Genomic DNA, 15,015 nt, shown 5'->3' on the forward strand with positions numbered 1-15,015 from the left:
AAACGACCGCATAAACTCTGCACAGCTAGATTCCTCGTTGGGAGTACATAAAAACTGCCCAAAGAAGCATTCCTGTACAATCCATAGTTTACGAGAAAAATGCGAAAAACGAAGTATGACGTCACTGCCGGTGCAAGAAAAAACACTTTATTGAACATATCAACAGCAGTATACTATGCACAATTTAAAGCAGGTGTAAGACGTACAGGAACGCTTCCTTGGGTAGTTTTGATGTGCTCGCAACGAGGTTGAAATAAGATAGATAATAAGAAAATAAAATAAGATAGAAATACGTTTAGGTTTTCGTACCCTTTCGGGCTCCACCTCTAACATGAATACAGGATGCGCTATGGTTGGACATTGAGGCATTAAAGTCCTTTGTAACATATAATGTGGCATTTCGTTCCATAGTTGCTGTAGAAACACCGCCTCAAAATCAACTAAACTAAGAGTCTTTTCAACTTGCCGTTCCTAGAAGTCTCAGATAGGTTCATTCGGGGACAAACCTGGGAATCTAGCAGACCAAGGGAAGGGTTGCAAGGGGGCGAATGCGTTCTTGTGACATCTTAATTGTGTTAGACCGAGCATTGTCTTGTTAAAAATAGCTTCTGAGAGTCTTGCCATGAGTGGCAACACATGTGATTGAAAGATGTCGTGGACGTACCACTACGCTGTCATGACATTGTGGAGCAATGTTATGGATGATTATGTGATATTGCAATGGCATCCTATACCATCACATCTGTTGAAGTCGTATGCTGTTGTACAGCGAATGCAGGACTCGTACTCGATGGTCATCATTGTCCAAATTTAATCCGAATTTTTCATTCAAAACCGCCTGGTTTCAATTAGTTGCATTCTAATCCCGTAGAGGGGGACTCCACTCCAAATTGTAAAAAGTCTGAGTGTGTGTTAACTCTTTCTACGCAGTAAAGCTGTGTACCGAATCTGCAGCTTGCGTGATGGAATGGGATGTCATCGCACAAGACGCCTCACGATTACTCCTAACATTGATCCACGGTGACATGACAGCCTAATGTTACGTTGGTGAATTTCTTCAGCCACATGTGTTACCACTCACAACAGGGCTCCACAAGAGCCATTTTTCAACAAAAAAAAAGAATTCTTGGCCACCGAGAGAAAAGATGTCACAGGAATGCCTCTGTAACATTAACACGCTTCCCTACTGGATGCACAAATTTGTCACCGAACGAGCATATGTGGAACCACATGGAACGACAAGTTGGATAGCCTCTGAGTTAATTTAGTGGTGTTTTTACAGCAATTGTGGAATGATATGCCGCAGAACCTCGGAAGGAACTTGCAAGCCTCAATGTTCAAACAAATCGCATTCTGTATTCGTGTTAAATGTGGTTCAACGGGGTACTTAAAGTTCCATTCCTTTGTATTTTTTCCTGCAATAAATTATTATTTTGCTTTGATTTTTTAATCATTTACTTACATCAAAGTAGCACTTACGTATGATAAATTTCATTTCATTCCGACAGCTTTTTCTGTGTGCGCTAATTTTTACTTCAAGCAAAGCTTCGTATCAAATGAAAAGTAAAATAGATAGATTTATTAATTGACGGAATAGAAAATGAGAAATCTTATATTTAATGCTTTATTGAGAATGCTTTTCAAAAGTCAAACTAATCTACAATCTAAACTAATTGGCTGTTTTAAAATTTGGTGAGGCAGAAGCTTTAAAAAATTCGTTAATAAATAAAAATAATAAAATTCGTTAATAATAAAATTCTTTAATAAATCTAATAACATATTTTGCTAATATAAAAGCGGTTGAAGAGTGAAAGTTTAAAGATCGACTTCCACTCATTTTGCATCATAATTAATTATTTAGAAAGGGATTAAATTAGTAAGATAGGGATTATTGTGCTGAGTAAAGGATTAATTGTGAAGGGGAATAAGAACTTTTAAATGGATTATAAATTTGATAAAAAAAATTAATTTAATTTCGAAACTACGAAATATGTAATGCCTATTTATGATATGACAATCATTTATTAGATGCCATTTTCATATTTTATTTCAGTGTAATTACATCAATTACAATAAAAGTTTAAGCATAATTTTATAATTCTCTTAACATCAAAGGTATTGTAATTGCGCAAAAAACAATTCAGAGCTGGTTTGGATCAGCGTTTTGACTCCCATATTGCTAGGTGTTTTCGAATAATTAATTTCTACCATATTTAGAAGACAGGATCGTGGTTTTGATATATATACACACATATATATATATATAAAACGATATATGTATAAGGAGCCTTAGTGGTTCAGGGGATAGGTCCTTTGTCACCTTAAGAGGTGACCTAGATTCGAATCCTAGGGATGGCTGGTTGATACAAATTATGCTCTCGGCTTGCTCTGACCATAGTGCTGACATAAAATATCTTCAGTGTTGGATTGATCATGGGTTAGAATATCCTTGCCATCGGGATATCCGTAGGAGGTTTTCGTAAGTTTTCTCTCCGTGTAACGTAAATTGCGGTTAGCTCCTTCAAAAAGCATTCCATGAAAGCTAGTATTTTCCAATGCTTGATCCAGGAATTTCCTTGTCTTGTGTTGGAGTTCAAATAACAAGGCTACCGAGTTAAACTTGGGTGGTCGTAAACTCAGCATTGAGACTCAGATACATGTGTATATATATTTCACGAGTGATATATTGTGCCCTAAGAACATATAATGAAGGAATCTGGAATTATTATTAAAGACATGTAAACAATCAGTAAGCTAATTAATCAGATGTGTAATTCCGAATTATTGGATGTAAACAGCATGCAGCATACTTGGGGAACTAAACACTTAAAAATCAGGGCTATGATGATAAACGAACTGAACATTATTAGTTGAAGATTTAATTTTTGATTTCACGTGATGAGGAAAAAAAGCCTGCAAAATATATGCTGCTGGTAAAGGAAGCAAATAAATGCTACCGATTATTTTTTTTATGTCTGAACTCAGAAGTAAAAATATTTAAACATTTACAAATATTTTTTACAATCATTAAAATCTAAGAAGCATTCAGTTCTATTTTAATTAGTTTGTAACTACGATACGAAAACTTTCCATTGATTCAATTTATTAACAAACTGAATATCTATATGAACACTGTATCATTTTAATGTACAAAGATAAGAATATAATGAATTCAGAGCTGCAAACTATTATGCCTTTTACAAAATATTTTATTTAGTGATTGTTAATTAAAACTAAAACTTTCTGAATTCTGGGAATTTTTCTGACAATAAAGCATCACCACAATTTCCGGGTAGTGGCTTGAGAGAAATTAAAACAAAAACATTTATAAATGTATTCGCTAGTAAAAACAAATGTTTTAATTTGTTTTGACATTTTCTTTAAGGTTCCCTTATTAAAGAAATAAATTTCTTCTCCAGAAGAAAGGAAAGAAAATATTTATTACTTTGAAACATCAAAGTAATAATAAAAGTTTTCGTTATTGATAAATTTTAACGGTTTAAAATAACAGGGAGTGCATAAATTGTAACAAGCTAAGACATGACTATTATTTGATGCAAAAACCTTTCACCCAGAGTGATTTGCATATCATTACACTAACAGAAATATTTAAATAAATTTCCAAAGAATTCTCAGGCAATTCAAACTCTTAAAGCGAATTAAAGAATTGTGTAACTTACAATCAATCTCCATTTCCAACGTCTTTTTCTCTAATATATCTTCTCTCCCCACAGATGTGAAGGAATAAAGAAGGATTTCGAAGAAGCACCAGATTCTAATGAAAAGGGTCCCGACATAATTCCTTTATCAGTGGATTCAGACGGTAAACAAATACGCCATGCTTTCTAATACATTATTCATTTAAGCCAGTTCCAACTCTTCTTAAAGCTTTGATTGAAGAACCCGACGAGATGAGTCAGGAATTTTGCGTTCAAGTTTGGCGTCTCTTGGCTCTAAGCAGCGTTTAACATGTGATTGTGCATATGCTTAATATATCTTGTACAAAATTCTTGGTGCGATTCGAGTTATTAATATTCAACGATGAACTTTCTGGTTGAATTTACTGAGGGATCACTTGGATTACTTTTAAAGGAAGTAATTTCTTTCCTGGAATTAAGGTTACAGTATGAAATATACATTTCAGCATTAGCATATTGTAACCGAGTGAAAATCGGTATTGTGTAAGATGTGAGATTAAGACACATGTTGCAAAAACAAATCCTGCTTCTAATTAAATTAACCTTAATGCTAATTCGAATAACTAAAGTATAAAAGATCGCCGAATGTAAGAATTCAAATAGAAAATTCTTGTGAAATTTATTATAACACTTAATCTTGATATTTAATTATGATAAAATAATTATATTTAGTTTTAAAAAAAGAGAATATTCTATGCTTTAGAAATGGTAATGAATCAGTCAATGATTTTTTTGAGCATTCATTATTTTCCAGTAGTTTTAAAATTTATGTTTTCTTAATATTTTTCCTTATCCATTATACCTTTCCAATTCCAGTTTATTTTGCTCATGTTTCTGATAACTCCTCACTTATAATTTATCTCTGTTATTCAGAAATTATTATTTACCTTCTATTAAATTTGGCGGTTTTTTTCTTATGTTCTCTCTCTCTCTCTCTGTATATATATATATATATATATATCAATAGNTATACCCTTGTTATCCATATGAATGATTTATAAAATGTCATTTAATAATTCTGGACAAACATAAAAAAACAAAAATTTTGGACGCATTCAATATTTAGATATTCATCATAAGAAATTAAAAATGTTTCTTTTTTAGTTTTCCCTTCTTTTATCTCTCATATTTGTAAAAAAATATTCTAATTAACTGTTTCTGTAGCTTATATCAAAACCAAGAATGTTGCATTTATTATTTAAAGAAAGAGTGAGGCTACATTAAAAGTAAATTGGGTCTCAAGTTAGGTTGGCTGAAGGTTCAGTTTATATCCGTAATGTTGTCTCGAACAAGTTATCAGAAATGAGTTTGTCCTGATTCTTGACTTTATCATTGGATAAGTAATTTCGTAAGGAATGAGGCATATGAAATATCAACTGAATTAAATAAAATTCATAATTTACAGTATACTTTAAAAATGTTATAAACAAATGTTCAATACTTCAATAATGTGTTTTATGCAAGATATTTTTTTTTTATTTAATTCTTATACCTAAAAAATATTTCTTTTTGCAAAAAATATAAGCATTTTAGGAAGAAATGATCATAAATGATAAACAATCATGGGTGTTGGTGAAGCCTCTTAGTTCGAATAAAAAATGTCAGAATGCCAGAATGTCAATGCTCTGAGAATATGTTTGTTATTAAACAGTAATTTCATACAAAAAAATATTTTAAAATTTGAGTTTCGTCAAAACTATCGAAGTACAGATCAAGATTTGTTCAATAGTCTAATTAGGAAATATTTTTTTCCGAATGTATAATGTTAATTATATTGTTTTACCTACTTGTACAAGTTACAAAGAATTTATTAATTGGCTATATTTAGATTCGAATTAAATAATAGTTTTATTTACTTATTTGAAAAAACATATTTGAATAACTTTAAAAAAAATCTGATATCTTTCCATCAGAAATATTTTATGTATGAATTTTTTTTACTAAAAGACGAATTTTTCACTTGCATCTAACTTATTAACACATTAACTGCTAAAATATCTCCCTCCATCTCCGTTACATTCAAGAGAGAAACTTTCTGTTGTATATTTTGATTTTTGATTTTTTGAATGAAACAAAATTATTCTGTTTCTTGTACTTTAAATAATAATTTTGCATTACAGTTTTCTATATGAGTGGAAAAATAGAAGAAGTTGTATCGTCACCAAAACTGGATTCTCCATCTACAACATTTGTTCGTCACAAATTCAAACATACTGTATTATAGCACCATTAAACGCTTTAGATGTAAGTATGGAATGCAATTATATATATATCACAGTAAAACATAAAAATAAAAAGGTATTAAGTACATAATATATACAATATACATATATATGTATATACACCCTATAACAAAAAAAACCGACGCAACAAGAAGCAATCATCCGATTGCTTTGAAATTTCGTTTGCATGAGTGTTTTGAACAGATCAGGCTGGAATGATGCCGACTGGGGGCGTATGGTCTTTAGCGACAAATCCCGCTTCCAACTGTGTCCTGACGATAATCAAATACGTGTTTGGAGACGCACAGGGCAAAGGGGGGATCCTGCCTTCACTATTGCACGCCACACCGACCCTCACCAAGTCATTATGATCTGGGGTGCCATTTCCTTTGACAGCCGGACCCTTTTGTTCGTCATTAGAGGTACACTTACTGCACAGCGGTACGTCGACGACATCCTAGGATCTGTCTTGCTACCGTTCCTTCTGCAGCGCCCAGGGCAAGTTTTTCATCAGGACAATGCCAGACCACATACGGCACGTGTAGCTATGAACTGTCTGCAAGCTTGTCAAACTCTTCCTTGGCCTGCCAGATCACCAGATCTCTCGCCCATCGAGTATGACTGGGATGTGATGGGAAAGCGATTGCATCTGGCACGGAATGTTGATGAGCTTGCTCGACAATTGGATCGAATTTAGCAGGAAATACCACAAGAGACCATCCGGGAGCTTTATCGGTCTATGCCACGCCGTGTGACAGCTTATATCCAGGCTAGAGGCGGGTCAACACCTTATTGAACTTGTTACTGTAACTCTGCAATAAATTATTCAATTGTTCTGAAACTTTAATCATTTACTATTCTGTACATTGTGTTCCTATCCACCAATTTTCGTTTTAATCGGACAACTCCTTCTTGGTGCGTTGATTTTTTTGTTATAGAGTGTATATGTATATATATATATATACATATATATATATATATATATATTCGAAATTGCTAACTTACACTACGAAAAATATATTTTTGTTATTTCTTTTGCAGATAAATTTAATTTAAATGTGTTTAACTCTAACAAAAGGAAAAACAATAAATTTAGTATTTTTTTCAAAAAAAATAAGACCAAAAAGAAAGCAAAATTGTCGAAGAAATTAACATTTTGAATTTTGCTATAAAAATTATTGTTTCAAAAGCAACATTTTCTTTTTGCCTAAGCTTGCTATGTGCTTAATTATTTTTAAATTTCTTTCAGATGCAAGATTGTTTTAAATTTTGCATTCTTAACACCATAAGTGCAAACTTCTAACATTTCTTTCATCTACATCATCAAGCTCCCAGTAACGATGATTCTGATTATGTCTCAAGTATCAAATCTTTGAACGACGAATAAAAACGGAAGTGATGAAAAAACCGAACCTAACTGCTTGAACAAAGTAAAATACAGACTAAATACTTCGTAAATTTTAAAGAGTAAAGGGGAAAGAAGCACATTTTGAGTAAGTTCAGTTCAAAAAATCTAATTTTTTTCTGGTATCATGGTAATGCTTAATTCACAGCTAATTATAAGGCAGTTTTTTTGTAATATTCACCATTTCAATTACAAAGAGAAAAAAAAACCTAGGATTTGTAAAAAATTAGTTTTGCAATTAATGTAATTTTATCCAAATAAATATGTTTATGACAGATCTTAGGTATCAAAATAAAATTATCAGTGTTAAACACATTTACAAAATTTTCATAAATGTGTTCAAACCTGATATGATCGTACATACTATGAACTCTTGAATAAACTCACAACTCTTCTGATATAGTGATTTATGATGACAGCTATCCCCACCTCTCAATTAGAACCCAGTTGGCGGTCGTAGGGGAAGGAAAAAAAATACCAACCAAAATCTCGGGCCCACCGCTACAGAGGCAGACAGGCAACCCGAGTTATTTCGGGCTTGCCGCTTTAAGTGTAGAAATCATGCCCGAGTTATTTCGGGTCCACCGCCAGGAGGGTTAACATAATCATTATTAAAGAGCTTCACAAAAAATTAGCGTGCCTTTTGGAGTTATCATGGAATCAGAAATATGGTAAATTTAACGGTATTGTGGGAGTAATGATCATATTTTTTTCTCAGGGTACTGATGCGTATTTTATTAAACAAGTACTACGATAGTGGAAAATTGCATGTTTCGTGAAGACATTTTTTTTATTAAAGTAATCAATAAGAGAAACATATTACAAAGTAATTTTATGGAGATAAAACTAATTTGGCCAATGCTCGAGTTTAGTCTGAATCGAGTTCTTTTTAACAACTTTTTTTGTTTTCAAAACTATAATTTTTATGAGATAATAAAATCATTTAAAAAGTTTTAAAGGCTCTGACCTTACACGATTGAATGTGTACAAAAACAAAATCAATCTGTAAGTGCTATTTTCGTAATAAATTTATTGTTGTACTTGTTGTAGTTCATTTACGTCGCACAAGAGCTGCACAATGAGCTATTGGCGATGGCCAGGTAAACATCCCTGAGGATGATCCGAAGACATGCCATCACAATTTCGATCCTCTGTAGAGGGGATGGCACCCCCGCTTCGGTAGCCCGACGACCAGCACGCGAAGTCGAGCACTTTACGGTAGAACAGTTTACCGAGGGCCAATACCGCACACATTTGGTCCCTACGCAGACTGATCCAAGTAGTCACCCACCCGCACACTGACCGCAGCCAGTGATGCTTGACTTCGGTGATCTGCTGGGAACCGTGTCTTAACGATCAGTCCACTGCGGGGCCGTAATAAATTTATTTCATCATTGACAGTAAATTAAATTGAAAAGAAAAACAAATTCTTAGATTTGAATTTACAAGTTTAGACTAAACTGGCATGAAAGTGTTTTCACAAATGTCTTATTGCTTCGTACACTTAAGTTTTACTTATAATTAAATAAATAGTTCCAAGTAACTGAAGATAAAAGATGTACTTGATTATATAAACTCTTCAAATATATAGAGGCATACTATTAAGCAGTTGAAACAAGTCAATTATTTTCACTTTTGTAATTTATGACGTAATTGATTTTTCTTTAAATATTAACTATACCTCACTTACTAAGTAGTTTTTAATCTATTGATTTGTTTTTAAAATATAATAACTTTTCACATATATAATAATTAATAATTCGCATTATAATAATTAATAATTAATAATTCGCATATATAACTTTTCGCATATATAATAATATATATAACGGGCAAGTTATAAGGATACACTGAAGTTACATTGTGTTGTAATATGATCTGATAGTTAGAGTATGAAGTCCGCTTATTTTAAAATGGAAAACAAGGCATGATGGATTTCGTAAATAAGGAATCTGAAACGATAATTATAGAATGACTATTAGTTTCGCATACAAACATTTACTGTGAAATGATAGCATGCACACATTTAGCATCAGCATAAGAACATTAACATTAGCTTACAAAGATTTTTTATAAAAGGAGAAACAGATTTTTAATTTGTGCGAGTGTATATTAAAGGTACAGAAACTGTTGCAGAAAAAGAAACCGAAAACCACGTTCAGAAAGCATATATTGAAAGTGACTAATTTAATGGATATGCTAAGCGCAATTTCTATAGAAAACGCAAATTAAGCAAAAAAATTTACGTTTTTGAACGTTAAGAATGCTACAAGAAAACGCGAAATCTCTTTTAAGTATGTGCAAGCTTTGTCCAACATCGAGAGCTGAATTAGTAACATATGGTAAACTGTTTGTAACTTGTGCGCATATAAAAAATAAATCGAATATGATTTGTTTTAAAATTATTACCATGAAAGTAGTTTGAACAAGATAGCTACTGATCCAATAATACACAATCAGCATTCACTTCATGACATCGAATTTAGATATCTCATGCAATTGTTATACTCGAGGCCGGGGTAGCCTGATCGGTAGGGCGCTGGGCCCATGTCCGAGAGTTCGTGGGTTCGAACCCCGCCGGCCAAAGAGTAGTAAAGTTACTGATGCACGTTAAGTCTGTCGAGTCTCAAAAGTCCTCCATGTTCCCATATCAAATCAATACCTCTGGGAGTACTGGATTGGAGATCGATCGTTCACTGATTCAGGTCAAAATTACGATCTGCGGATGAATGAATGGATGTATGAATGGATCCGCCCTATAAACGGGTGTGACGTATGATGTGGCACAAGTCGAATTCTTGGCCATAGATGGAGCCACTGAAAAACAAGAAACGCTCACTCTACCTTAAACGTGCTCGGTTTCACCAAGCAGGCTTGCCCGTGTGTCAAGTCGCATTAGAAACAACAACATATTCTTACTAAAAACCACTTGAAATGTCTCAAGCTCTGGTTGACATATGTTGTCAAATGATTATTTTTATGCTTACTTTTTTCCTTAATTTTTCGTATTTGTTTTCAAATTTTACTTTTTAGACAAGTGAGGTATTGTTTCCCGTGTATTCCTTTTGCGCTGAATCTAATGACTTTTTTTATTACTTCTTTTCGTGTTGCACATTCTGAATATTCCTAAATTTAAGTTTTGTACAATTGATTACCTTTTACAGTACAGTTGGTTATTTTTCAAATTCAGCTATCTATTCATTTCGTTACGGTTAACGTATTAATAAAATGTACTTGCATAAAATTATTATAATAATATATTTTATAAACAAAATGATTTTTTTATCGACTTTTAAGTGCAAAAAAAAAACGTTTACGAAACCTTTCTGGTCCAAAACTCAGTCGGTAAGCAAAATAGTTTAGAGGTCGTAAGATATTTAATAAGTTTAGTGTTGACATTTTCAATGCTTGATTTATTCCCACTTACGCCTCCGTTTTTCTTACCTGGAAAATTGAAACAAAAATGCTTTTAAAACTAAATTAAATCAGACTAAAAGCAACTCTTCGTTAAGAATTTATGAGTTACTTGTGGTTAAAAATCATAAGTATTTGATCCCTTTCATTTCAGCGGAACCAAATGCATAAGAAACAATACCTTATACCTATAATAGTAAAGTCACACGCATGTATAAGTACATTCCTGTACTTCTCATGGCAGCAAACACTTAACTAACAACCTTATTTTGTTTTTATTTTATTCAGTTGAAAAATGACTCAAGGCACAATACTTTCATTCACTAAATAAAGTTATCAAAAGTTTAAGTGAATATGTGTCGTAAAATTTTTATTTTATATATACTTTATTCTATAGCTTATAACTCCAAAATCGTTATTCGTATAAGCTTGACTCTGATCGCATTCAATTCAGCTTAAAAAAATAAGCTGTAAATAATGCCTCGATTCTCTAGGTAGTAAAGCTAAAATTTCGTCCTTCTTTGATTCAATTCACCTCAGTAAGTTCATGATGGTGGCCAGACCCACCTCAAGGAAGTGCTGTAAATTTCAAGTTTTTATATATAATATCTTAATAATGCCGTGTTCAATTACATAAACTGATCTAAACAACCCATTGCAGTCTTTATTTCTTTGACTCTAGTAATTCTTCTAGTTAGCTCCCCTATGTGTAAGACACATTATAAAAATGGCTAATTAAGAAAACTATTTTTTATTTACAGGAAAAGAAGGAATCTGGTTGAAATAAATGTTTTCTATTTTCAAGGAGAATTTTATCTTTCTTTTTTCCTGAGAAATTTAAGCTGCTAATGCTATAAATGTTTTTAAATGATGTTGTAAGTGGAAATAAAATTATTTTCGTATGTGATTTGTATTTTTTTTTTAATATTCCTAAACTTTCAAACTCCGAAAGGAAGTAACCACTAAGAAATACTTTGCGTTTCAAGTTTGTAAATCTCTTATAATTATACTGATTGCACACCACATTGTATATCCGAACACTGGTCAGACATCTTTGACAGCGCCTGTACTGAGACTCTCCTATCCAATTTTAACGTCACAGCTAACTAAAAAACTTTCCAATTTAAGAAGATCTAGAATTTATGTTTCTGCATACATACGTTGAGTTGTTTAGTTGCCTTCTAGAATCGCACCCATGACTCCAATCGTATGAGTGACGTTGAAACCTAACAACACTATAGCGCTTCTAACTATACACCGTAACAAACCCAGCAATAATTTTACATTAATTGGCTCAATATAAGTCATAAGAAAATGCGTCGAGGGACCAATATAGGAATGTCTAGTTTTTTCAAAATTGGTCCAAGAATGGATATTAATATTGAGCAATAACAATTCCATGTGGAGCCAATATTGGATGAAAAGTGGCTGAAAAATGTCGGGTAAAATGGACAATTCTATATAGGGCCTATATTGGTTGAATAATGGATATAAAATATGTTAAACTAAAATTCCATATAGAGCCAATATCGGAAAAATATCGGGCATTTCTTACCCTTATATGTGCTAATATTAAAAAATATTATTTCAATGATGGTGCATTTATTTTCTTTCCCGGTTCCATTCATGAAAGTTTCTATTTCAAAATCAATATATTTTAAGCTTGATCAGAACGCTACAGTAAAGTAAGATCTTCTACTAAACAAAATAAATCGTTATTTGTTTTCCCATTTAGAAAATACGTTGCGCTTTCAATGGCAATATGATACTTGCAAGTGACGTAGAGTGGGTATCATGATTCTGATTGTTTGTTGAAGCGTGGCATTTGTTTACGTTAGCAACTGTTATTTCCATTTGATTTCAAGTAAAGCAAGCCCGTCAAGTATCAATTATTTTAAGTGACACATTTATATTCTTACACAAAGATCATTTTACAAAGATTTCAATTCTTCCACTGTATATTTTTTCTTAACACAAAGATAGGCGTGAAGCCATGTAGAACATAAACACACTAATTATGAAAGTTTCCAGGTACACAAAGAAAAAATATTTCACGATTACAATAAAATACAAAGATAAATAATAAATCTACGTTAAGTAAAAGACCTTGTCGAGAAAGAATTATATTTCAATAAAAATTCGCTGTGCGATACGGTGTTGTATTTAATTAACTTCACGTTGATTAACATTCTAACTTATGTGGAGATACACGCCATTTTGCTTATAAACGATCAGCGGTCACTAGGTCACAATGGGGGGTATCAGCGATTCCTAATTCCATATTTTACAAAGCAAAAATGCATATATTATTACAGTAGCAGTAGTTCCTTTACGTCGCACTGGAGCTGCACGATGGCCTATTGGCGACGGTCTGGGAAACATCCCTGAGGATGATACGAAGATATGCCATCACAATTTTGATCCTCTGCAGAGGGGATGGCACCACCGCTTCGGTAGCTGAACTACCTACACTCGAAGTCGAGCACTTTACGGTAGCACAGTTTAACGAGGACCCATACCGCACCCCGCGGTCCCTACGCAGACTGATCCAAGTGGTCACCCACCCACACGCTGACCACAGCCAGAGATGCTTGACTTCAGTGATCTGCTGGAAACCGTGTCTTAACGATCAGTCCACTGCGGGATATATATTATTACACAACTGATGATTTTTTTTCTTGTGTTGGTAACGAAAAGTTGAAACAAACTGAGCTGTTAGTTACGCTGAAATAAAAGCTCCTAAGTGAACAGCTCATATAAACAAGCAAACAGTTCGATACTTTTGCATTTGTTATGGCTATTAATTTTCTAAGGAAATATGAAAATTTAGAGTTTCATTTAATTTCAATGAAGCTTAATATTTAACGGAGGAGAGAAATGCGCTTTATCAGTAGGAATCAGATAGAAATATTTTTCCTATTGACTTAACCTAATTTAAAACAATAATAAATACAATGATTAACCATCATTGTATTTACCATTCTTTTTTACAATTTTTTAAACTTTTTCTTTGGTTTTCATACATTTTAAAAATTTTGATTAGAATAAATGTTTCAAAATTGAACAAGAAAACACGAAGAAAGTTAAGATAAACAATAAGTTTCATTTATTGCGCCTAAGCTGCAAGAAAACAGTACTCATTAGATAAGTTCAAATTGAAGATAAAACAAAGAACATGAATATGAATAGACATATGAAAAAAGGGGGGAAATAATAATTAAAAAAATGACAAACAACAGTTTTTAAAATTTAGAATTTTTATATATATATATATAAGTGTCCTTCGGAATGCAAGCTAACAAAAGAATAAAAATAAAAATATCAATTTTTATTTTTTATTTATTTTAGGTGATTAAAATATACCAATATGTCATTCCCTCACTTGTCCCCACTGCTGATTTAAAAAAAGAAAAAAATTGTTTCTGAAATAAAATTTTTTTTTTTACAAATTCGTGTTTTTTATTTCAGAATACTGAAATATAGAATTCAGAAAATCAATTTTAAATTTAATTTCTGATAAAAATATTAACACAGCACTATTTTAAACTTTGTCCCCAGTGTTTCGCGTCATTCCCTCACAACAATGTTCTTATCACCTGCAATCTTCTTAGAATAAAAATATTTTAATAAAAACTTCAGAAGTTAACAACTGGCATCATAGAACAAAATTGCAGTATGTTTCCATCTTCAACTTAAAGAAGCTTTGCTGTGGAATAAATTTGAATGAATCAAACCAGGTAAAATTTTTTACATTTGTCATTCCCTCATGTCATTTTTTAGAGTAAAATAAAATACAACTTCATCGAGAAAGTGGATAATTATATGTTGCTTTCTTGTATGAATATAATTGTATGTGATTGACTTCAGAAATTAATTAGGCCTAACTGTTATTTTTAAATTTTATTGAATTCGTCATTCCCTCACTAGTGTATAAAGTGAGGGAATGACGCTGAAGTGAGGGAATGATTCAAGATGAGTATATTATTAAATTTTTTTTTGTTCAATCGTGCCAGCCAATTTTATTTCCCAAACCTGTAAAAACTATTAAATATATAAGACTAAATTATAATAAATATTAGATATACTTAGTATGTTATCATTTTCAAACTTTAGGTAGATGTAACTTAGATAAAAACATGTATTAAAATAAAATATCATTCCCTCACTATTAGTGTCATTCCCTCACTTTTTAAATAGTGAAAATAATTAATTTACTTATTAATTAATTTGAAAAATAAATTAAAAAATTAATAAATTAATTTATTAAATTAATTAA

At 32.1% G+C, this 15,015-nt stretch overlaps 1 protein-coding gene across 1 annotated transcript in view; it reads left to right on the forward strand.

Annotated features, from left to right (window-relative positions):
- The window catches only part of LOC107452663 (nephrin), a 219,305-nt gene extending 207,659 nt beyond the window's left edge, over window positions 1-11,646 (forward strand). Inside the window, exons 11-14 of the mRNA XM_016069211.3 lie at window positions 3,735-3,823; window positions 5,819-5,942; window positions 7,170-7,413; window positions 11,501-11,646. Coding sequence (XP_015924697.1) covers window positions 3,735-3,823; window positions 5,819-5,922 — 193 coding nt within the window. The 3' untranslated portion in view covers window positions 5,923-5,942; window positions 7,170-7,413; window positions 11,501-11,646. The remainder of the gene's footprint in view (window positions 1-3,734; window positions 3,824-5,818; window positions 5,943-7,169; window positions 7,414-11,500) is intronic.
- Window positions 11,647-15,015: the final 3,369 nt, after the last annotated feature.

The sequence above is a fragment of the Parasteatoda tepidariorum genome, chromosome 7 (assembly GCF_043381705.1).
Source record: "Parasteatoda tepidariorum isolate YZ-2023 chromosome 7, CAS_Ptep_4.0, whole genome shotgun sequence".
Classification (NCBI taxonomy): Eukaryota; Metazoa; Arthropoda; class Arachnida; order Araneae; family Theridiidae; genus Parasteatoda; species Parasteatoda tepidariorum.